This window comes from Lynx canadensis, chromosome E3, assembly GCF_007474595.2.
Source record: "Lynx canadensis isolate LIC74 chromosome E3, mLynCan4.pri.v2, whole genome shotgun sequence".
In the NCBI taxonomy this organism is placed as follows: Eukaryota; Metazoa; Chordata; class Mammalia; order Carnivora; family Felidae; genus Lynx; species Lynx canadensis.
The window spans coordinates 36,739,108-36,763,615 of record NC_044318.1 but is presented as its reverse complement, the minus strand read 5'-3'; the positions used below and the strand labels follow the sequence as shown (position 1 = coordinate 36,763,615).

General features: G+C 51.8%; 2 protein-coding genes across 2 annotated transcripts; one reads left to right on the top strand and one right to left on the bottom strand.

The window, feature by feature from the left end:
* Positions 1–902: 902 nt before the first annotated feature.
* Positions 903–17,053, top strand: LOC115503923 (zinc finger protein 300-like). The gene is made up of 5 exons (XM_030300474.1): positions 903–982; positions 5,368–5,410; positions 13,007–13,133; positions 13,382–13,477; positions 16,098–17,053. The coding sequence occupies exons 2-5, from the start codon at positions 5,402–5,404 to the stop codon at positions 17,051–17,053; spliced, it is 1,188 nt and encodes a 395-aa protein (XP_030156334.1). The 5' UTR covers positions 903–982; positions 5,368–5,401.
* A 6,183-nt stretch (positions 17,054–23,236) lies between these two features.
* Positions 23,237–24,214, bottom strand: LOC115503922 (olfactory receptor 10AC1-like). The gene has a single exon (XM_030300473.1). The coding sequence runs from the start codon at positions 24,212–24,214 to the stop codon at positions 23,237–23,239; it is 978 nt and encodes a 325-aa protein (XP_030156333.1).
* Between the last annotated feature and the right edge of the window lie 294 nt (positions 24,215–24,508).

Sequence of the window (24,508 nt, the reverse complement as noted above, 5' to 3'; positions counted from 1 at the left end):
GCCCCCGCTGGCTCCTCAGTGCTGCCCAGCCTGGTGGTGGAGGGCCCTGGTCCCCGAGTCTGCCCCTCCCGCTGTGGTAGGAGGCTCTGAGTCTGAGTCGAGGACATATGCCTGTCCCCTTCCCCTGGGACAGGGTGTTCTTCTCCTTCTCCCTGCCAGGTGCCATGGGTCTTAGCTGTGCTCTGGGAGCAGTGGGTTGTGCTGCCCTTCCCTCAGCTGCACAAGGCTTTGTTCCTCCACAGGGGAATTTCTAGGAGGATGGGGCTTCCCCGGGTTTCCCTGCATGGCAGCCACTGCCCTCCTCCAGACCTTGCCACCCAGGGGGTCTCTCTGTGGTCTCCCAGCCGTCTTCTTTCTCCTGAGCGCCCAGTGGAGAGCCACGGACCAGATTACCACAAATTCAGTGATTGAAAGCTGGGCTGGCTCAGTCGGAAGAGCGCACAACTCTTGATCTTGGGGTCGTGAGTTCGAGCCCCACGTTGGGTGTAGAGATCACTTAAATAAAACTTTAAAATAAAATAAAGTAACACCCGCTGTCACCTCACAGCTCTGCAGGCCACAGTCCAGGGCCTCCCAAGGCCAGAGTCAATGTGGTGGATGGTGGGCCTCTTCCCCGAGCGGCTGGAGGTAGAGTCTGTTCTGGGCTCATTGGCGGAAGTCAGTATCCGATGGTGTTAGGCCCGAGGCCCCCGATTCCTCGCTTGCTGCCAGCAGAGGTTTTGCTCAGCTTTCGCACGGGATGGCGAAGGATCCTTCTTGTGTTTCGCTCTCTCTGGCTTCCCCTGTGCCCCCATCAGAGGCAAATGTGCTGCTAATGTTTTCACATGAGTCTCACCGTGCCGTCTATTGTTTACAGGTGTTCTTAGTGTCTATTGCAAAGGCTTAGAGACAGGCCGTGACCAGGCAGCTCAGTCCTGCTGTGGATTCCAGCTCCTTCTAACCCCCAGACGGCCTCCAGGCGGGAGCTGAGCCTCCGGCCACGGTAAGTTCTCAGCAGGAGAGCAGAGCTTTGCCAGTTGGAGTTGACCCCAGTCCTCAAGCCCCAGGCACCCCACCGATAGAATAATTCTTGGAAAGAAGGTGACCCGACAGCAGCAATCTACTTTGGAAGCGGGGCTCCCCTCTCTGAGCTCCCTCTCGTAGCTTAGGGATAAAGTTGGAGGTCACAGAACGGGGTGGCTTCCAGAAAGTGTCCCTAAAACAGCTGAGGACGAGCTTGCTGACCGTGAATTTGGGTGATGCCATCGCATTAGGGGATCTGTCTAGGATTTGGTCGAGGGGAAGGTTTGCTAGGAGGAGAGGGGGTCCCCCGCTTTAAGGTTAGGGAAGCACAAACGAGGGAAGGGATCCCCGCAACACTCAGGCGACCCCCGTGCGGATTTCTCTACACTCGGTGCCTTCACTGTCCTTCTCTACTGCCCCCCCGGCCCCCCACTGCCCCTCACTCCACTGCTTGTGAGATGCAGACCGTCCTCATGTAGTCGAGGCACAAAAGTTGCTTTCTTAACCTAAGAGTATTTCATTTTTCCTTCTCATGTTAAAGACGAAAGAAAATGGGCGTGAGAGAGGTGTTCAGAGCCACCCAGCTTACTAGAGGCCGAGCCAGCACTAGCGCCCAGGGCTCCCGTCCGCCAGGGCCCGCCAGGCGGGGGCTTCCTCCTGGGCGCCTCAGTTCATCGCTAGAACCCGCCCCTTCCCACCTTCCACCCCTTCAGACCCTCTCATGGATCTCCTCTCCTCCAGGGGAAGGACTCTGGTAGGAGGTCATGGAGAGAAAACCCAGTAAGATGATATATGTATATTTTTATGAGATACTTAAACAGTGAGCATATGTTTATTGTCTAAAATAAATCAGAAAATGCCACTATTGTAAAAACAAACGAACACATCCTACCATGCAAAGGTCACCATTGTTAACATTTTGTGTGTTTTGTCCAGAATTTTTTCATTTTTTTTTTTTTTACAAAAACCCATTCCATGTGCTGAAATTGATGTAGACAAACAAGCAACAGAGCAAAGTGTCCCAGTGTCCCCTTTGACCACTGTTTTGGACCCACTCTATTGGGTCTGCCTTCCTGCACTTGTTCCCTGGGGTTCCTACAAGGTACCACAAACTGAGCTGCCTAAACAACAGACACGTGATCTCTCTTGACTCTCTTGACTTCAGAAGTGAAGGCGTGGGTGTGGCCCGTTCCTTCTGAGGCCCTGATTTGGGGGCCCGTTCCCGGCCTCTTCCCCGCTTTCTGGGGCTTTGCCGGCAATCTGTGCCCATTCTTGGTTTCTGCTGCATCACTCCGAACTCTGCCATCATCCTCCCTGACGTTCTCCCTGTGTGAGTCCCTGGCCCCGGTTTCCCCCTTTTGTAAGGACGCTAGTCCTTCCTCCTGGACTGGGGCCCGTCCTCGTGACCACGCCATCACCTGATCATTGACAAGGGCTCTGTTTCTAAAGAAGGTCACATTCTGAGATATTGACGGCTAGGATCCCCAGCGGATCTTTCTGGGGCACAGAGTTCAGCCCAGAACACTCCGCTGCCAGGATGACATCTCTGGTAACCCAGAGGGGTCCTGTTACTTGAGGCTGTAGTAAGGAACAGTCTCTCCTGGCTTGCTGGCGGGCTAGTGAACATCTCACTGCCGCATCCGGGTTCTCTCTCTCCCTGTGGATCTGCAGCTCTCCACTTCCCCCCACCCCCCGTGGAGGGCCTGTGATCTCTTCTGTCTCTGCTCCTCCTTAACCCTTCCTTCTCCTCACTGGACCACTTCTTTCTCCACCAGGGGCAGGGGTGGAGAAGGGGAAACGGAAGAGAAGTGACACAAACATTTCCTTGCTTGTTGCTTCCGGTAGCTCTCCCCCTGCCCAGCCCTCTGTCCTTTATCACGCGGGAGGCCGCGTGATGGCTTTGTAGGGGTGCAGAGCCTGTGACACGAGCAGGGGCTCTCTTGGCAGACCTCTGTGCCCGCTCCTGGCTCAGTGCTCTTGCTTCCCAGGGCTGGCTCTCTGTGTCCCGCAGGCAGCCTGCTCTCCCCCCACGTTGTTCAGGCTCCCCTAGCTTCCTGCCCCCCACGTGGCCCCGGGGAACGCCGCACCCTTGTTCTAACACAGGCAGGCCGTGCAGGTGTCTCCCATCCCTGCCCCCACCCCCCACCCCCCCACCTGGCCACCACGGTGGCCTCTGCCGGCTTCTCACTTCCAAGAGCTCCCTCCTGCTGTTGGGCTCCCGCATCTGCAAAGCTTCCCCCAGAACGCTTGCGCCCCCCCTTGTTGAACCACCACGTGCCCGGGTGTTTGTGTAGCGGGGCACGCGTCCAGCCTGGGGAGCCAGGTTACTCCCCCACTTTTGCCGGCTCAACCGTCCCTCTTGTCTTGGGAGGGGGATAAAACACCATGTATCTACCTCTTCAGTAGTGCCCCTCCCTGCTCCTTCGCTCTTCCTCAGGTTGGGTCTGCCAGCTCCTCCAGAGAATTTGGGGTGTCTGGGAATTGAGCTAAAACTTCAGGTACCCGGGGAAAATACCACCCATCTCTGCCTGTTACCCATCTGTGAGTCATGTGTTTGTGAATTTCATAGCTTCCTTTTTATTTATTAATTTTTTCCCCCACTTACTGGTGTTGCCAGAAGCTAGTTCTTATCAGATATTCTGTAACAGTTTAAGTTGATTCATAGCATGGCATGCTTTGATTGTGTCATAATTGATTAACCAATCTGTTATTTTTAAGCACTTAGGTAGTCTCCAATTTAAAAGCCAAAACCAAAACTCCCTCGGAATTCTTTATGGAGTTTCTGTAATTCTAGAGTTTGAGCGTCTCTGCAGACTTCTTGGACCCAACTCCAGTGTGTGTCTGTCCTGAGTAGGAACATTCCTAAGACCAACCTCGTGTCTGTTGAGGAGAGAGATAGGTGTGGGGTCCCGTTGATGATTCCAGCCACAGTAAACTTGCCCCTGAACCTTCGTGTTCCTGTCCCCTGGCCAAATGAGGAAAGGAGGAGGAGGGCTCAGGAGAAGCCATCAGATCTTGTCCCATGTTTGGTAAGTGGCAGAGCCAGACCGACACTGCTTCCCGGGCAGAGGCCAGCACAGCCGAGCCAGGGCGGTTCTTCCTGACAGTGAACGTGGACAGGCTGCAGGTTGAACAGAAGCACAGGGGACCCAGCGGGTCCGGGATGGGATTGAGGGCCCCGCCAAGTAGCCCTCAGCTTGTGTCAGCTGAACTCCATTCATTGGACTCTGCCCTTCCAGATCCCATTGTTAGATTTTCCTGAGTTGACCCCGGCATCTACCAGGGGCAGGAGAGGTGACAGAGGTTCGGGTTCGAAGCTTCATAGGCTACAGATATTTAAAAAATAACTTTGGTATACAAAGTACCAGTTTGTCCTAGAAGAGATTAGGAAATTCATCTAAGTACAAAAAAAAAAAAAAATATGTTCAGTGGTCATTACCTACCTAGGGCTAACTGCTGCTACCTTTTTGCCTTGCATCATCTCAGAGATCTATGTGAGTGTGTGTGTGTGTGTGTGTTTGTGTGTGTGTCCGTGTGCATGGGATCAAATAGTCTTCGGCCACCTTTTTTAATTATCCGTTATCTATCCAATAAAACCGTTTTTTCCATGATTTTGTTTTCATTAGCTACATAACGTTTATTTCCCTTTGGAGTAGTGTTTTATTTAACAGGTCCTGTGTAGATGGATATTTCGTTATTTTCTGGGTTTTTTTTTTTCAGAGTTTTTTGGTTTTTTTTTATTTTTTTATTTTTTTTTTTTTAAATTTTTTTTTTTTCAACGTTTATTTATTTTTGGGACAGAGAGAGACAGAGCATGAACGGGCGAGGGGCAGAGAGAGAGGGAGACACAGAATCGGAAGCAGGCTCCAGGCTCTGAGCCATCTGCCCAGAGCCTGACGCGGGGCTCGAACTCCCGGACCGCGAGATCGTGACCTGGCTGAAGTCGGACGCTTAACCGACTGCGCCACCCAGGCGCCCCTTTTTTCAGAGTTTTAACGAACTATAATAAACACCTTGGCGACTAACTCTTCGCCTGAACTCATGATTGTTTCTTCAGAATAAATTTCTATTCAATTTCTGAGTAACGAGGGGAGGGGTTAGTAAATTGCACATTGACTATGGAGACAGACATGAGTGCATTAAGTAGACAAGGAGAATCCAGGTTGAACCCTCGCCAGGTTGGGTCCCCATCACTCTGCAAGGCGTGGGCATCATGTGATGTCCTCGGTGGGGGGAGGGGGAGGGGAGCCTGTCCTCTCCCCAGGCCTGGTGGGGGGGTGGCAGCAGTTGATCCAGAGGCCCGGGGCAAGCTTGACCTCTCACGTCCTCTCCCCTGCCCTCCCCTCCCCATCTCTGCTTACACAGGTGTCTGCTTTCCCCCGCCCAGCAGGGAAGGACCATGTCCCAGGTGAGTGTGGCATTTCTTTCTACCGCACTGTGCTTTCCCGGGGACTTAGGGATGCTTCTAAGAACGCAGCCAATAAAATACTGCAAGCAGGACCCAAGATCACTGAGGACGCAAGGCGAGTGGAAAATGGAGGCCACGGGGAGGGCGGGGCGGATGCGCTGCTGAGGCCGCCACAGTTCTGAGGTGCCTGGTGTCTGCCATTTCTGAAACTTAAAAAAAATACATAGTTTTTTAATGTTTATTTTTTTATTTTTTTATTTTGTATTTTTTATTTATTTTTTTTTTTCCTTCAACGTTTATTTATTTTTGGGACAGAGAGAGACAGAGCGTGAACGGGGGAGGGGCAGAGAGAGAGGGAGACACAGAATCGGAAACAGGCTCCAGGCTCTGAGCCATCAGCCCAGAGCCTGACGCGGGGCTCGAACTCACGGACCGCGAGATCGTGACCTGGCTGAAGTCGGACGCTTAACCGACTGCGCCACCCAGGCGCCCCTTTAATGTTTATTTTTGAGAGAGAAACAGAGTGTGAGCGGGGAAGGGGCAGAGAGAGAGGGAGACACAGAATCCGAAGCAGGCTCCAGGCTGTCAGCACAGAGCCCGATGCGGGGCTCAAACCCACAAACAGTGAGATCCTGACCTGAGCCGAAGTCAGACGCTTAACTGACTGAGACACCCAGGCGCCCCTCTGGCACTTTTATTTATTTCTTTTATTAAAACTTTTTTAAATATTTGTTGAAGAGAGAGAGAAAGCCATCGGGGAGGGCAGAGAGAGGGAGAGACAGACAAGCCAAGCAGGCTCTGCACTGTCAGCACTTAGCCCCACGGGGCTCGAACCTACGAACCATGAGATCATGAGCTGAGCCGAAATCAAGAGTCGGACACAACCGACTGAGCCACACAGGTGCCCCAGACGTTTCCGGCACTTTAAAAAGGTTCCATCCAACATAGGATTTGTGTTGTCTGCTTGGGACAAGCACGTCCACGTCCTAGGAGAACTAAAGCTGTTTCCAGTATTAAGAAGGTTCCAGGGTTGGCCTTGGGGTGTGAGGTGTCACAGGCAGGGTCCTGTCTAGTGATGACAGTGAAGTGGACACAACAGCGAGTCTGGACTCTCCGTTGGGCGTAAGCAGTGGGTCTTACGGCCGTGCAGAATCCGTGATGCTGGTTGTTTCAGGGATCAAAATACTCCGTTCTGCGTAAACTGCCTTGTTCTGTCACACTGACCCAGATGAAACCCTGCATTGTCCAGAACAGACGAGTAGCATGTTCTTCAAATTATCTTCTGTAAGTTTTTTGACACAGATGGAAAGCAAACAGCCCCGTTTCAGACTTTGGTGGGGGCGGGGAGGGAAGATGGTCAGCGCGCTCTTGGCCTTTTGTCCTGGAGTCTGAGCGTCTTTTCACCACTCGGACCTCACGCATCTGCCCTTGCCCTGGGCCATCGTTCTCTTTGGACGTCAGTGACGTCATTTGCTGCCGGCCTGTCTGCATTCTCAAATTGGACCTAAACGGCCCCTCTCTCTACCGTGAGCATGAACGTGAAGTGTGCTGGCCAGAATCCTTAAAGTGACAAGAGCCAGAAACCCAGCTAGAGCTAGTTTAGGGCCAACCCCAAATCTAGGCCACACCTGGCCTGGTACTGAGGGACAGTCACACCTAAGAATGAAGGCGTCTCCCAGACTCTCTCTTGCCCCTTGTCTGTGACTTCCTTCTCTCATACCGACCGCATCCGTGTGGCCAGAGATAGGCATGGCCCACACCTCTCTTGCGAGGTCTGCCGTAGAAAGGGACCAGGTTCTGTATCGTGGAGCCAGTTTGCACAGTCTTTGGGAGAGATGCAGATTTGGGCCAGCTTAGTTCGCGGTTAGGGCTGAGAGGCTGTGTCGGTGGTGGGGCGCTCCCAGGAGCCTGGGGTGCCGGAGGGAGAGAGCTAGCCCCAGAGGAAGATAGGCCTCGTGGACAAACATTACAGCTCTCCACTCCAGGAAGAAAAACATATTCACAGGGTCTTGGTTTCTGGCTTGGGGAGCTGTCTTGATGAGAGTGTGTGTGCCTAAAAAGCTGGATGTTTGGTACCAGAAACATCTGGGAATAGGACCAGTATGAGAGGTCCGAAACAAGATGGCAGCTCCGTGGCCTCAGAGGAGAGACGTGGGCCGTGACGCGAAGCTGTGAGACCCATATTCAGGGCCCGGGTTTCCTCTGTGCCTCCTAGGGAAATTTGTTCTTTTGTAGGAAACCAGTTTTCACCGGGAACTTCTTAGGGTCATCCACAACAAAGATAGTGACAATAAAAGGTCTAAGCTCCACCTGTTGAGCACTTAACATGTCGCCATTTCATGAATACCTGTGAGATGGGTATTATTAACCCCTCTCCCATTTTACAGATGAACACACACAGGCTGGAGGTATTAAGCAGCTGCCTGGGATCTTGCATCTATTAGGTGATGGAGTTGGGATGTGAATGCAGACAGACCTAGAACTGGGCCCTCAGTGATGGAGCCACACTGTAGTTTTCTCTGGCCAAAACACAGCCCCGGCAGAGAAATTCAGTTGTACCCTCTACAGTACAGACTTGCACTGTCCAATATGGTAGCCACCAGCCACGAGTGGATACTGAACCCTGGTGGCTAGTGTGGCTGGAGAACTGAGTTTCTCATTCACACTTAAATCTTAAAAGGGAATCAGAGGAAAATACTTTCCCATTAAACGCAACTTTATGGGGGCACCTGGGTAGCTTAGTCGGTGAAGCATCGGACTCTTGATTTCGTCTCAGGTCATGATCTCACGAGTTGTGAGTTTAAGCCCCGCATCTGGCTCTCTGCTGACAGTGTGGAGCCTGCTTGGGATTCTCTGTCTCCCTCTCTCTCTGCCCCTCCACCCCCCTCAAAATAAATATCAAAATATTAAACACAACTATGTTTTTACAGGACTATAGTTCATGAGAGTGAAATTGAAAACATAGTGTCTGAGTTGAGATGTACTGTAAGTGGAAAATACCCACCAGGTTTTGAACATATGGTATGAAAAAGAAGAATGAAAAGTATGTCAGCAATTTTAAAATAATTATATATTGAAATGATAATACCCCAGATATATTTGGCTAAAAGATCTTATCTAAATTGTCTCCTTTTTTACTTAAATGTGACTACTAGAAAATTTTACCTAAGCCACTTTATTGAGGTGTGATTGACCTGCAAAACTGTGTGCTCACAACTCGAGAGGAGTTTAGATAAGTGCACACCCGTGAAACCACCACCACCGACTTAATCCATCACCTCCAAAAGTTTCCTCCAGCCCCCTTTTTAAATATCTGTATTTTTTTTTCTTTTGTGGTGGGAGCATTTAACGTAAGATATGCCCTCTTAGCAAATTTCTAAGGGTGCAGCGCAACATGGCTCATTGTGACACTGCTGTGCAATGCATCTTCAGAACTTACTCCGCTTCCGAAACGAACACTGAACCTCTGACTAGCGCCTCCCCCTTTCCCTGCCCCTCCCAGTCCTTGGTAACCACCGGTTCTAGGAGTTGACCACTTGAGAATCCTCATAAAAGTGGGGTCACACGGTATTTGTCCTCCCGTGTCTGGCATATTTCACTCAGCATATGTCAGGTTCACCTGCTTGTCGCAAGTGAAGGGACTTCCTTCTCTCTCCTGGCTGAGTGATATTCCGTGGTGTGTGTCCACCCCACGATCTGTTCGCCCACGGCTGGACACTTCGGTTGTTTCCGTCTCTTGGCTACTGTGGATAATGCTGCGAGGAGCACGAGAATGCACATACCGCGTTGAGACCCGCATTCAGTAAGATCACGTCGTCTTCGAACAGAGATACGTTTATTTCTTCCTTCCTGATTCCAATGTGTTTTATTTCTTTTTCTCGCCGGATTGCTCTGGCCGGACTTCCAGTACTGTGTTGAATAGGAGAGGCAAGAATGGGCCTCCTTGCCTTGTTCCAGATCAAGGAAAGCTTTAGAGGGAAAGCTTTCACCACTGAGTATGATGTTAGCTGTGGGCTTTTCATAAATGGCCTTTATTGTGTTGAGGTAAGTTCCTTCCATTCTTGGTTTGTTGTGAGCTTTTAATCTTTAAAGGGCACTGAAGTTTGTCAAATTTTTTGTGTGTGTGTGTGCGGCTGTTGAGCGGATTATGTCATTTTTATCCTTTATTCCGTTAACGTGGTGTCTCGTATGGATTATCATGTGTTGAACCATCCTTGCATCCCAGGGATAAGTCTTACTTGGTCGTGGTGTCTGATGCTTCTCATGTGCTGTTGGGTTTGATGTGCTAAGACTACCTTGAGGATTTTTGCACCTGCGTTTACCAGGGATCCTGGCCTGTAGTTTCCTTTCTGTGTGGTGTCTTTAGTTTTGGTATCATGGTGATGCTGGTCTTGTAGAATGAATTTGGAAGTATTCCCTCTTTTTCTGTTTTTTTTTGGGGGGGTATTTAAGAAGGATTGGTAGTAATCTTTAAATTTTCGGTAGAATTTGCCCATAAAGGTCCTGGGCTTTTCTTTATTTGGAGCTTTTTGGTAACTTCTTCATTCTCTTTGTTAGTGCTGTGCTCAGGCTTTCTATCAATTCAGTATCGATAGGTTGTTTTTTTTATATTTTATTGTATTCAAAAAATTTTTTTTTCCTTAACATTTATTTGTTATTGAGAGACAGACACAGAGCATGGGCAGGGGCGGGGTAGAGAGAGAGGGAGACACAGAATCTGAAGTAGGCTCCAAGCTCTGAGCTGTCAGCACAGAGCTCCACACGGGGCTCAAACTCAAAAACTGCGAGATCATGACCTGAGCTGAAGTCGGTCACTTAACCACCTGAGCCACCCAGGCGCCCCATATTTTTTAATTTTTTAAAAATGTTTTATTTATTCTTGAGAGAGAGAGAGAGAGAGGCAGACACAATCCCAAGCAGGCTCCAGGCTCTGGGCTGTCGGCACAGGGCCCAACACAGGGCTTGAACTCACAAGCTGTGAGATCATGACCTGAGCCAAAGTCGGATGCCCAACCGACTGAGCCACCCAGGCGCCCCAGGTTTTTTGTTTGTTTGTTTGTTTGTTTGTTTGTTTTAGAATTGTGTTTTCTTCTAGGTTGTCCAACGAGTTGCCATTGAACTGTCTATAATAGCTATTATCCTTTTGATTTCTGTGGCATCCGCTATAATGTCTCCTCTTTCATTTCTGATTTTATTCTAGTCTTTTTTTTTCTTAGTCTAGCTAAAGGTTTTTCAATTTTATTTCAAAAAACCAGCTCTTAGTTTCATTTTTTCTATTGTTTTTCTATTCTGTTTCATTTATTTCTGTTCTCATTTTTATTATTTCCCTCTGCCAACTTGGGGTTTAGCTTTTCTTTTTCTAGAGGTACAAAGTTAGGTTGTTTGAGATCTTTCCTTTTTGAATGTAGATGTTCGTTTCTATAAACGTCCTCCTTAGTGCTGCTGTTGTGGTATCCTGTAAATTTCAATCTGTTGTGTTTTCATCTGTCTTAAGATATTTTATAGTTTCCCTTTTGATTTCTGTGACCCAGTAGTGTTTAAGAATGTGTTAATTTCCAATATTTAAAAATTTTCCCCCTTTCTGTTGATTTCTAGTTTCATTTCATTGTGATTGGAAAAGATACTTAGAATGATTTCAGTCTTCTTAATGTTAAGACTTGTTTTGTTAGCTAGCCTATGATCCACCCTAGAGAACATTGTGTGTGCTCTTGACAAGAATGAGTATTCTGTTGCTAGTGGGTAGAATGTTCTGTAAATATCTTCAAGGCCTATTTGATCTGTAGTGTTGTTCACTTCTGAAGTTTTTGTTTTTACTGATTTTCTGTCTGGATGACTGAGACTGGGTATATAAGTCTCTTACTGTTATTTCATTGCTGTTTCTCCCTTCTGATTGGTCAATGTGTGCTTTATATATTTAGGTCCTTTTGATGTTGGGTGCATATGTATTTAAAACTGTTATATCTTGTTGAAGGGACCATTCTGAAGTTATAGAAGGACTTTGTCTCTCATGACAGTATGTGACTTAAAGGCTGTTTTGTCCATTTTAAGTATTGCCAGACCAGCTCTCTTCTGATTACCGTTGTATGGCATGGGATATCTTTACCTTGTTGCTTTCACCTACTGTATGTCCTGAAATCTAAAGTGAATGTCTTGTAGACAGAAGTTGGTTGGTTGGTTCCCTTTTTGTTAGGGAAGTTGAGTTCATTTACATCTAATTATTGCTAGGTAAAGACTTATATTGCCACTTGGTTAATGGTTTTCTCTTTGGTAGTTTCTTTGTTCCTTTCTCTTACTCTTTTGTCTCTATTGTGGTTTGAGGATTTCTTATAGTGATAGGTTTTGATTCTTTCCTCTTTATTTTTGTGCATTATAGATTTTTTTTGTCACTACCATGAGGCTTACATTGAATATTTTTACAGTTCTAGAAGTCTCTCCTAACCTGATAACTTCAGTCGTATGTGGAAACTATACTTTCTCACACACTCATACTTTGATATTTGTCAGATTTTATTTCCTTTTATATTGCTTTTCCATTAATAAATCTGTGATTATAGTTGTACTTTTGCCTTTTAACTTCCATACTTCTGTGAAAAATGATTTACACAGTATTACAGTATTCAGTGTAAATTAATTTGTTGTTTTGGTCCTTAGTTCATCCAGAGAGAAGATGAAGGAGAAGGGGAAGGAGAGCCAAGCCCTGTTCTGTATTTGTGGAATCCTTTCTGTCCTTTCCTCTTGGTGCTCCCTTAATTTTGACCATGTCTTTGCTTATAATTGTGCCCTAATTTTATTTATTCATTCCCTCCTGGTGATTTCCCACCTTTTTCTACATCGGTCATCTTTTGTCCCTCCCCTCCCTAAAATACCATCATAGGCATCCCCATTGCCTATAGGAAAAAAAAAAAACCTTTGCCCTGTGATTTGTGCATTTGTGCACATGTGCTGTCTCTCTCTCTCACACACACACATCCATGCAGTAGATTCTGTATTGTCGCTCCCAAGTATTTGCAGTGTCTACCAGATTTTTCTGGGACTCCTTGCCCTCGCCAATGCCGTGCCTCTTGGACACACGGTTTATCTTTCAAGATCATTCTCCAGGGCAGCCTCCAGTGAGGCTTCACTTGACGTCAGGACCTTGAACATGACTGCTGTCTTTGTGTCTGCTCCTTCTGTAATATACTTCCATTGCAGCCTGAGGTGTGATCGCACCACACGGAAGTCTTCTGTCCATCTCGCGCCACCAGGGCTCCAGGTGCCTGTAGAACAGGAGTAATAGTGTGTTCTGCTTCCCGCCCCTCCCCCCCCCCCCCCCCCCCCGCAGCCCCAGGCGGAATACCGTCAACATACCAAATAGTCTGTAGATGCTTGCACACCGAGTGAATGGATGAATGAATGAATGCAGATCCAGGAGTGAGATCTTTTCTTAGGATCTTTTCTTTTCTGTCCCTGGAAATGTAGCACAGAGTTAGGGGCATGCCAAGCTCCCTAAATAACTTACTGGGGGGCAGTCCAAAGGCGCTAAGAGCCCTCGCCTCTGAGCCTTGGCCGCAGAACTCTGCCAGGTATTTCAGGTTCATCGGGCACGTGTCATTCCAGGGCTCATTGTCATTCCGAGACGTGGCTGTGGGGTTCACCCGTAAGGAATGGCAGCATCTGGACCCCGCTCAGAGGACGCTGTACCGGGATGTGATGCTCGAGAATTACAGCCACCTGGTCTCAGTAGGTGAGGAAGGCTTCCTGCATTTCCCGATGAATGTCTCTTCTCAGTTATGTAAAACCTCTGAAATGTTTGGCCTTGGGTGTCCGTTGTCTACAAGCCTTGCTGTCATCCCACTTGCGTTATTCGTGAATTTACCTCCTGTGTGAAATAATCCATTCTCTGGCCGACATGTAAAAGTGCGTTGTGCCCCCTGCTTCCTTGGATGGCCCAGGCAGCTCAGCATAAGTCCTGTGACTTGTTCTCACAAACAGGGTGTCAGGTCACCAAACCGGCTGTGATCTCCAGGTTGGAGCGAGGCCAAGAACCGTGGATGGAGGAGGAAGAACTCGTCAGATGGAGCTTTCCAGGTGAGAGGGGGGCAATGGACACACACTGGGCTGCAGAGCAAAATCTCCTGTGTTTGTTTCAGGCAATTGTTCTCAGAAGCCTTGGATCTTTGCAAGTAGCTGTGGATATTTGGTCCAAGGCCTTGAGATGCCCACATGACTCCTGCTACCTCCACACATCCCACCGCCCGACAGGATTCCTCCTCTTTCCCTGGCCTTTAGAGAGAGGCATATTCTGCTTTCATTCTTTCATTCCACCCTGCCGTCCCCATCTGAGACCTTGCTTGCTCAGTTTTTCTCTAGAATCTTCAGTCTTAACACTTACCCCATGGTTATGAAACAGGCTTTCTTATGTTTTCAGGGATTTGTAGATTCCCGCTATTAAAAAATTTTTTTTTTATTTTTGAGAGATACAGAGACAGAGCACGAATGGGGGAGGGGCAGAGAGAGGGATTCATAGAATCCGAAGCAGCCTCCAGGCTCCGAGCTGTCAGCACAGAGCCCGACGCGGGGCCTGAACTCACAAACTGCGAGATCGTGACCTGAATTGAAGGTGGATGCTTAACTGACTGAGCTGCCCAGGCGCCCCTCCCCCTATTTTAAAATAACTTATTTTGTGCCACTCATTTTTGTCTTTTCTTTTACTGTGAAATGCCTCAGAAACTTTCTTGCTCCCTTTTATATGACTTTAGATTCCTCTTCTTCCCTAACTACGAAATATGGCCCCATTTTGCTTAATGGGATATGAATGGCACTCCCCCCACACGCATCCTAGTATAATCCCACGGTGGATACTGACTCCCTCTTTCTTTGAGGACAGGGGCCTTTTATCAAGCTTTTGTGCAGGGCACACCAGAAGTCAGCTGGGGGCTTTAGAAATACCACCTGCCTGGGTCTCAGCCCAGAAAATCCTCATGGGGAAGATTAGTAGGCATTGATTCTGTCCCTTAGGAATTCAGCACTGGGGCTCAAGGAATTTCCACATTTCTAAACCAAGAAGCTCTGTGGTTGCACTGGGTGTGGGTTTCATGGAGGTGAAACCACGGATAGTTGATGATTTAAAATGTAAGGGAACCGGGGCACCGGGTGGCTCAGTGGGTTAACTGTCCAACTTTGACTCAGGTCATGATCTCATGGCTCAGGAGTTCAAGCCCCGCATCGGACTCTGTACTGACAGGTTGGAGCCTGGAACCTGCTTCAGATTCTGTGTCTCCCTCTCTCTCTGCCCCTCCCCTCACTTGCACTATCTCTCTCTCTCAAAAATAAACATAAAAAAAATAATAAAATGTAGGGAAGGGGCACCTGGGTGGCTCAAAGAATGGAACTCTTGATATTAGCTCAGGTCTTAATCTCAGGGCCATGAGTTCAAGCCCCACGTTGGGCTCCCCTCTGGGCGTGAAGCCTACTTAAAAAGAAAAAAGAAAAAAACCTAAATGAAGACAAAACCGAATGAGGATCTAAGCACAGGCTGCAGAACCCAACATTTAAGAATCTCAGAGGAGGGGCGCCTGGGTGGCGCAGTCGGTTAAGCGTCCGACTTCAGCCAGGTCACGATCTCGCGGTCCGTGAGTTCGAGCCCCGCGTCGGGCTCTGGGCTGATGGCTCGGAGCCTGGAGCCTGTTTCCGATTCTGTGTCTCCCTCTCTCTCTGCCCCTCCCCCGTTCATGCTCTGTCTCTCTCTGTCCCAAAAATAAAAATAAACGTTGAAAAAAAAAAAATTTAAAAATAAAAAAAAATAAATAAAAAAAAAAAAGAATCTCAGAGGAGGGGCCACAGTGATGTGGATACCCACATGCCCGAGGAATGGTGCCGTGGGGAGGCTGGTCTGTGGCCAAGTCCGTCAGACATCTGCGAAGTATCTCATTTTTTCCTTTCAAAAGCCAATGGATGGGGGTATGTTAATAGATTTATAACTGTGGTGATTGAATCTGGGCACTTAGGTCTGAAATTTATTCTTCCTCCTGTCTCTGATAGAATTTTATTTTTTTGCTGGGGGGGGGGGCCTGGGTGGCTTCGTCTGTTAAGCATCCAACTTCGCCTCAGGTCCTGATCTTGCAGCTTGTGGGTTCAAGCCCCGCAGCAGGCTCTCTCCTGTCAGCATCGAGCCTGGTTTTGATCTGTTTTCCTCTCTTTTTGCCTCTCCCACAGTTCTCTCTCTCTCTCAGAATAAAATTCAAAGTAAATAACATTAGGGACACCTGGGTGGCTTAGTCGGTTAAGTGTCCGACTTCGGCTGCGGTCATGATCGCACGGTTCACAGGTTCAAGCCCCACGTCAGTCTCTGTGCCGGCTGCTCAGAGCCCGGAGCCTGCTTCAAATTCGATGTCTTCCTCTCTCCCCACCCCTGCCCGCTTGTACTCGGGCTCTCAAAAATAAACACTAATAAGATTATTTTTAAAATTTTATTTGGGGGGGGGGGTAGGCAGAGAGAGAGAGAGAACACGCGAATCCCAAGCAGAAAAGTGCAGAGCCCGCTGCGGAGCTTGAACCCACCAACCCCGGTTATCACAACCTGAGTGGAAACCAAGAACCAGATGCTTTACCCACTGGGCCACCCAGCTGCTCCCTGATATCATTTCATTCTGTGGCACGATTCTGGAAACACAAACCCATTCAGGTCATGGTATTGTTTTGCCCCTAGAAGCAATTTTGCAAGTCGACGGTCACGCAGGCAGACCACGGGAGCACCGAGCCACACTTCTGCGGAGCGGCGCCTTCCTGGACGGCCAGGAACCGACCGAGAGAGGGCCCCGGGCCTCCGTCCGCCAGAAGGCAGACCTTGATCCCTCACAACGGCAGGGATGCGCCTGTGACTCGTGTGGCGCGAGTCTGCCGCGTCCCGGAGACGGTAGTCCCACCGCCTACCTGGCCCGGAGGCGCTTCGAGTGCGACGGGCAGGGGAACGTGTTCCTCTACTCCAGGCCCGACGGCCCGGCTCCGGGCGCGCGGCCGCGGCAGTGTGAGCGGTGCGGGTGGCCGGGAGGCCGGGCCCGCCGCGGGGAGCCCTTCCCCTGCGAGGCGGCCGTGCGCGCCGATCCGCGGCTGCACGCGGGCCCCGCGGCCGGCCTCTCCGGCCGCCTGGGCTGCCAAGCGCCGCCCGGCGGCCCCGCGCCGCCCCCGGGGTCCGGCCCATCGCTGCCCGCCGCCCTTCTGGCCGGGGGGAAGCCCTACAAGTGCTCCGAGTGCGACAAGACCTTCTCGCACAAGTCCCGCCTCGTCGAGCACCACCGCTCGCACACGGGCGAGAAGCCGTTCGGCTGCGGCCAGTGCGGCAAGGCCTTCTCCCGCAAGTCGTGCCTCCTCATCCACCACCGCATCCACACCGGCGAGAAGCCGTTCGGCTGCGGCGAGTGCGGCAAGGCCTTCTTCCAGAAGTCGCACCTCATCCTGCACCGGCGGACCCACACGGGCGAGAGGCCCTACGAGTGCGGCGAGTGCGGCAAGGCCTTCTCGCAGAACTCCTGCCTCGTCATCCACAGGAGGACCCACGTGGGCAAGAAGCCGTACGAGTGCTCCGAGTGCGGCAAGACCTTCTCCCAGAAGGCCAACCTCATCCGCCACCACAGGATCCACACCCGGGAGAAACTGCACGGCTGACGGGCACGGCCCCGCGGGCCTCCCTCCCGCGTCCCCGCGCGTCTGGGAACGCAAGGGCAAACCTCCGCGTGTCCCCCGCGCGCACCACCCTTCAGCGGGAAATCCCGTGCCCCCGCGGGAAGAGAGCGCGACCGTAGCGAGGGGAGGGTGAGGACACTCTGGAGCCACCTGTTTTTACAAGAGCTGCCTCATGACAGAGGGGATCGCTGTGAATTCACTCTGGTCGTTGAGCTTTCGAGTCTGTAAATAAATGTAATCATTTAAGACAACAGCTGTGAGCAACATGGGAGCAGTCCCTGGGACGGGGGCATTTAGGGGTTATGTTCCCAACGATGCTGCATAGGAGGAATTTTATTTATTTGTCAACCGCAGTGGTAATCCCACAGAATTGTGAGCCTGGAGGCACAGCCACCAGACTGTAGAGAATGACCTCTATGGAGCCCCCGCACTAAATCCTACCCTTTGGTCGCTGTAGGGTATGTTCTACCCGGAACAGTACGAACTTATTATTAAACCAGCAGTCCGTGCACCGTACCACTTACCATTTGTCCCTTTGTTTGCTGGGAACTGTTATAGAGCCCCCGACCCCCGCCACCCTCAGATCCGGAAACTGGCGCTTTTGTGACCTCTCCTCCTAGCTCTCAACCAGTTCCTAAGTAGGTTTCATGTTAAATGTGTCAAGTTAGGACTCCCTTTTCTGGCAACATGACAGACCGTGTAAGGTGAAAGCCCTTCCACTGTGAACGGCCAGAAATGATGACCAGTGATAGATTACGTGCTTTTACATGCATAATTCAGCTGGCAACCGGGGAAGTTTCCAGGCGCCAGCGAGAGACGCCGAGCTGAGGGCCAAAGATTAAGTTCGAGAGCCGACCGTGGGTTTAACTTGGTTGACCCAGAAGCCTGGGTTGTTGAAGACTGAAGGAGGGTGCCAAGCAAGGCCTCGGGCACATGAGGCAGAGAGCTGGTAATGAAGTAACTCAAAAATTCAGAAATTTCAGAAGCCTGGACATACAGGGAAGGGGTGGACTGGCGAAGAATCTCATTGGCACAGGGAGCTTGTCCTTATGTCTGTGGGCTCCGATGGGGGAGGATTTGCCCTGACCAGCATCCCACGTGAGACAGAATTTGCAATTTGCCCTATTCCTGTCCCAGTTCAAAAACCGAACCATTAATATAGAATATTTGTCCTGGCCTTTGAGACAAATTATGGAAGCAAACAAAACATGTTGTGGAGGAAGGCGCCCTCAACCTATGTTTGCCAGGATTCTGACATACAAACCCAAGATGAGTTCATAATCCCAAACTACAGAACACAAGGAACCAACCCACAGTGAGAGGCAACAGGCAACTTGAACTAAATACGAACGTCCCGGATTTTAAGGGTCATAGAAACCTACAAAACTCCATGAGCTCTATTGTATGGAAACCAATTTGACAAATTATATTTCGTATGAAAAAACAGCTGTCTTCACAAACCATTAAAAACGAAAACACCATATGAAAGCGAGGCACAAAGAGCGAGCACTGGCTTTCGAAAGGGACCACCCTGAGTGTCTAGAGTTGACAGATACAGGCACTGAAACGTGAAGCTACACCAAAATAATGAGCCAACAACCCAGCCGGTGCTAACTCGGCTGCCGAGAAGGCGAGCAGAAAGTAGAGCCAAGCAGATTCTTAGGATTCAGTCTACAGAGAGGCGGGAAATGTACATGAAAGGGTGAGACATCTGGATGAAAATAAGAGCAAATAGGAGTTCCTAAAAGACAAAATAGTGGAAGAAAAGGACATTCCAAGAGAAAAAGTGGCTCAGATTTGACAAGACTGGAGATCACTGATTCGGGCAGCACAGTGGACAGGTAGGAAATTCGCGTCTTAGAGCTGGCTAAACTGTTTCGAGGTGTCCCTGCTCCACACCCGCTTGGTGTGGCCAAGGGATCTGCAGGGACAGGACGCTGACACCTGCCTAGATTGCAGCCATGGAGCCACAAGCGACTGCGAGGGCCCGTCGTGGCTTCTCCCGTGTCCTTGCGGGCCGCCGTCTCCCCTGCTTGCCTGTCTGCCTTCCGCTCTCCTCGGCTGAGACCCCGTGGAGGTTACCTAACCCCCTCTTTGCTGCTTTGAATTAACCAGTGTGGTCCCAGCCCACCATCTCTATTATAAAGTCACGTGCCCCGGGTTCAATCTCTGTCTGCCTTCTACCTCGACACCCCATGTGGCCCCTCGAGGCCTGCTGTGTACTTCCCGCGGGTCCTGCAAATAATAAACTTCGCCATTTCAGTTTCTCTCCTGGCCTGTTGTCGCACCCGCTGACCACCGGCACCTGTGGTCCTCTTAGCAAACGTTAGTTTAGCAGAGTCCTGACGGTCAGCCGCAGGATCAGGACGGTAGAGTCGTGCTGGCAGCCGGCTGCCGGGGAGCCTTGGAGCTGCGAAGGGCAGGCTAACCGGCTCTCCCCGGTGGGCAGTTAGTTGGTGGGTGCAGCTTCGACCTTGGCCACTGCCCGTCCCAAAGTGCAAGCTGGGGAAGAAGCGACCCGAGTCCTCCAGGGCCTCGGGGCATTGCCCTGGGAGCTGGTTTGCGGTGCACCTGTTCACGCCCCAAGGAGGATGCCTGCCCCCGCTTCCCCACCTGGCCGTGGCTCTCAGGTCCTGTTGCATTGGTTAACGGCCAGGACACGGGTGGCCACCCCGCCCAAGTGCAGGCTATGATAGGGGGACAGAGAGACACCCCGTCCCTGACGGCTGTGCTTGCGGGTGGCAAGGGGAGGCGGACTCCTAGTCCCGTCTGGTGACAAACGGCACCCTCACTCGGGGAAGGCACGGCTCCCGGCAAAGGTGGGTGTGGCCGGGGCCTGCGGTCCCTCTGTGGCTGCACACCTTTCTGCTGTCACACGACCCTGTGGGATATTACGGGTCCCACCCCTGGCACATGGTGGCACAGGATCTAGTGGTCTGATGCAAACGGTCCGAGCGCCACCTTTAAGGCCGGAGGAAGTTAGCAAGTTCATCGCTAAAGTGAAAGCCCACAGAAGTGGCCGCGGGCCGGTCAGCCTGCAGAGCAGTAACCTGCCAGAGCGCTGGGTCCAGCCCTCGAGGGCTAGGGGTCAGCCCGTGACCTGCCACCGTCACTGTTTTGGAGAGGCCGGGCAGGACACCCCCGAGATGGACCTGGCCCTGGGGGACGGCCACTGCAGATCTTTCCAGTAACAGTCTTTAAGGTCAGATCAGTGGCAGATAATAGAGCATCTGAAACTGCCAACTATGGCGCATTTGGAAGCTGCCAAGAGAGTAAATCTTGAAAGTTCTCATCACAAGGAAGAAAATGCAACCGGGAGTTGCTGATGCTAACTAAAAGGGGTGATCATTTTACAACATACGCATCTATCAAATCGTTGTGTTGTGCACCTGCAACTAACGTTAGCTGCCAATTACACCTCAATAAATAAATGAAAAAAAGAAACCCAAACTCAGTTTCACGCATCTCAAGATTCACAATATTCTCAAAGACTTTGTGCAGCAGGAGGGATTAGGAGGGGCGGCCGGCTGAGAAGCTGTTCACACGGGCTCTGAGCTGCTGCCCACCCCACACGTGGGGCAGAGGCCCGCGGCACATGACCTGTCACCGGGACCCGGGGACCGGCAGCAGACGCAGGTGCCTTGAGGGAAAGGTAACCACCTCAGGCTCCCGGTCAACCACAAGCGATTTTGCCCCAGGGAGGCCCGGCATCTGATCAGATGGTTGTGGTTCCCACTCGCTCCGCGCAGCCGGAGTAACAGGATGGCTGGTGGACCCCCGGGGCCTAACCCCAGCTCCAGAGGGGTACTGGAGCAAAACCAGCCCGGCACAGGACCACAGGTGGCTGAGCACCGGGTGTCGGCAGCCCCCGCCTGCGGGCGCCTGGGTGGCTCCGTTGCTTAAACGTCCGACTGTTAATTTCAGCTCAGGTCATGACCTCACGGTTCGTGGGGTGGAGCCCTGCGTGGAGCTCTGTGCTGGTGGGGTGGAACCTGCTTGGGATTCTCGCTCTTTCTCCCTCTCAAAATAAATAATTAACTTACATCAAAATAAACTTAAAAAAAGAAAAGCCGTCTGCAAGCATCTCTGAGGATCCAGGGCCTTTCCCTGCCCAATCAGGACGGTCAAGTTTTCCGGACGCAGCTAGTGTGCTCAGTTACAAGCTTGCTGCTCCCGAGGCTACTTGCGTTGGTAAACTGGGCCCAAGAATTGCCAGCTGAGGTTTACAGCCAGCTCTGACAGACCCCAGACCCCAGAAGAGGCGGTCCTACCGCTTTCTGCCCTTGGACTCCAGAGCTATGCCCCTGGGCCTGTAGCCCTTAAGCGAGACGCCCACACAGCCCAGAGCTTGTCTATGGTTTATTCCTCCATCCGGTATTTACTAAGAACTGCCAAGTTCATAGGGTCTGAGACCTGGCTTTAAAGAGCTCACAGTATAATTGAGTGGTAAGTGAAGGAGATGTTTAAATTATATTTTAGACTGCCAGTTTATTTTTAATTTTTTTTTTTTAATTAGAGAGGGTATGAGCAGGGGAGAGGCAGAGAGAGAGCTCCCGAGCAGGCTCCTTGCTGTCCGTGAAGAGCTTGACTTGGGGCTCGAACTCACAAACCGGGAGATCACGACCTGAGGCGAAATCAAGAGTTGGACACTCAACTGACTGACCTGCCCAGGCGCCCCTAGAGTGACAGCAGTTGTGATTGAGGGGGGGACGGAGAGGGGGGCTGTCTTAGCGTGCTGCACAGACTAGGGGGCTTCTGAACAACGGACATTGCTCACCAGACTGGAGGCCGGGAACTCCAAGATCGAGGTGCTGGCAGATTTCGTGTCTGTTGAGCACCCACCTCTTGTTTGCAAACAGCCGCTTCCTCGCCGTGGCCTCACCCGGTGGAAGGGGAGAGGGAACGTTCTGGAGCCTCCTTTATAAAGGCACTAATCCTGTTAACAAGGGCTCCACCCTCATCACCTAATTACCTCTAGAGGCCCCACCCCTAAGCCCGGCTCCCGGTGATTAGGTTTCCACGTGATGCATTTAGAGGGGGAGGGGGAGGACAAAAACATTCTCGCTACAGCAGCATTTGGGTTGATCACTGAACAACACGAGGCATTTTCACACATGGAATGCGGAACGAGAGGAAGTGTGCACCGGGGGCATAAGGCAGCGTGAGCAAAGGCAACGCTGAAGGCGTGGCTCGCTGCGCAAACAGGAGAACAGCTGTAGCTCATTTTAAATACCAGGAGGTGCACAGATCTGATGAAGTTTTGAACACCTACCTACCCATGTAATTACCACGCAGATCGAGATCTAGAACATCTCCAGTGCCCAGACCATCCCCCTGTGCCTGTGCCAACCCAGATCCTTCTCCCAGGGAACCACTATTATATCAACCAGCACAGATTAGTCTGTCATTGGCCTTTTACGTACAGGGAGGCATTCGGTTTGCGCTCTCTGTGGCTTGCTGCTTTTTTTTTTTTTCTTCCCAAATGTTTATTTTTGAGAGAGACAGAGCATGAGTGGGGGAGGGGCAGAGAGTGAGGGAGACACAGAATCCAAAGCAGGTTCCAGGCTCTGAGCTGTCAGGGCAGAGCCCCACGTGGGGCTTGAACCTACGAACCTCGAGATCATGACCTGAGCCAAAGTCGGACCGATGGCATCCCCATCCTATGACTCTGCCACAAGTCGTTTGCGTCTATTCCATGTTCGTGAACATTTGCATTATTTTCAGTTGTGTATTATAAATTAAGGAACCATAAACTTGTACCTTTTAGCACTCGTTTCTCTTCAAAAGGTACCGTGTGGTCAGAATTTAGAGCAGTTGTTCTCAACCAAGGCTGATTGCGCCCTCCCCCCAGGTGACATCTGGCAATGTCTAATGACATTGTTTATTATCTCAACTAGGGGGGGGTGGTGTGCAAGTGGCATCTACTGGGTAGAGACAAGGGGTGGCTGCTGAATATTCTCCAGTGCGCGGCCACCAGCGAGAACCGTTCAGCTTGAAATGTCCACAGCAGCCAAAGAACTAGGCTCAAGTCCGATTTTGGAGTCCTTGTGACGCTGGGCTCGGGTTTGTGTCCAGCAGGTCTTGGGGAGCCACAGACGGCTCTGGGATGGTGAGGTTCCCCTCAATGGGGGAGATCTCAGGCCAGACGCCGTCTGGCACGCAGCATTAGCTGACCTCGGCCCGGACGACGTTCCCTGACGTCCTGCCGCCGACCGCCCGCCACAGGGCACCCTGCACGTCCCGGTTGCGCAGCGTGTAGATGGCAGGGTAGAGCAACGGCGTGAGGTTGATGTAGACGAGCGACACCAGCTTGTCCTCCTCGAGGGAGCGGCTGCTCAGGGGTCTGGCGTACATGGCCGTGGCACAGCCATAGTGGAGCACGGCCACGGTGAGATGCGACGCCACCGTGTTGAAGGCCTTGCGGCGGCCCGCCACCCCCCCAACTCCCAGGATGACCGCCAGCACCCTGGTGTAGGACAGCAGGATCAGGACCAGAGGCAGCACCAGCAGCAGCAGGCAGGCGGCCAGCAGGACCCTCTCCTGCAGGTCCCGGTCCCCACAGGCCAGCACCAACACGGCCGGGAGGTCACAGAAGACGTGGTTGACGAGGCCCCCCCGGCAGAAGGGCAGCTGGAAGATGGCCACGGTGAGGCCCAAGGCCAGGAGAGAGCCCCCAACGCAGCAGGAGGCGAGAAGGCACCGGCAGCGCCCCGCGGTCATGAGCCGGGGGTAGCAGAGAGGGCGGCAGATGGCCAGGTAGCGGTCCAGCGCCATGGCGGCCAGCAGCAGGCACTCGGAGCCTCCCAGCGCCACGAAGAGGCCCATCTGGGCAGCACAGGTGGAGCGGGCCACCGCCTGGCCCCCCGGGGGCAGCAGGAAGCCCGCGAGCATGCGCGGAGTCAGCACCAGCGTGTAGGCCACCTCCACGGCCGACAGCGCCCCCAGAAAGAAGTACATGGGAGTGTGCAGGGCGGGGTCCCCGACGGCCAGGCCCAAGATGAGCAGGTTTCCCACCAGCGTGGCCAGGTAGAGTGGCAGCAGGAAGGCAAAGAGCAGCAGCCGCAGCCCCCGGGGCCACCCGGAGAAACCCAGGATCACGAACTCCCGCGGAGCCGTCCGGTTTGACCCAGGCCAGGGGCTCATGTCGGAACCTGAGGGAGGACAGGGGTGCAGGCCAGAGAGGAGGGTCGCGGTGACACACCCCTCCCAGAAACACAGGGCCCTCGCCTCTCCGGGGTTCAGCCCCCACACCCCCTCCACCAGGGACGCGGGGCGTTCTCCCCAAGCCGGCACCTGCCGCCCCCGCGAGTCCTCCAGGAATGCAGGTGTCTGCAGCCACCGTCCGCTCTCCCTCTGGCTTCCGCGGCCCGTGCTCTTCCAGGCCCCCCCCCCCGTGCCTTCTGCACACCTCTCCACCCCCCGACCCCCCCACCCCCC

Coding starts and splice junctions, on each gene's coding strand:
- LOC115503922 (XM_030300473.1), bottom strand. CDS start 24,214: ATGAGCCCCTGGCCTGGGTCAAACCGGACGGCTCCGCGGGAGTTCGTG.
- LOC115503923 (XM_030300474.1), top strand. Junction 13,134..13,381: donor CAGCCACCTGGTCTCAGTAG/GTGAGGAAGGCT, acceptor TCTCACAAACAG/GGTGTCAGGTCACCAAACCG. Junction 13,478..16,097: donor CGTCAGATGGAGCTTTCCAG/GTGAGAGGGGGG, acceptor TTTTGCCCCTAG/AAGCAATTTTGCAAGTCGAC.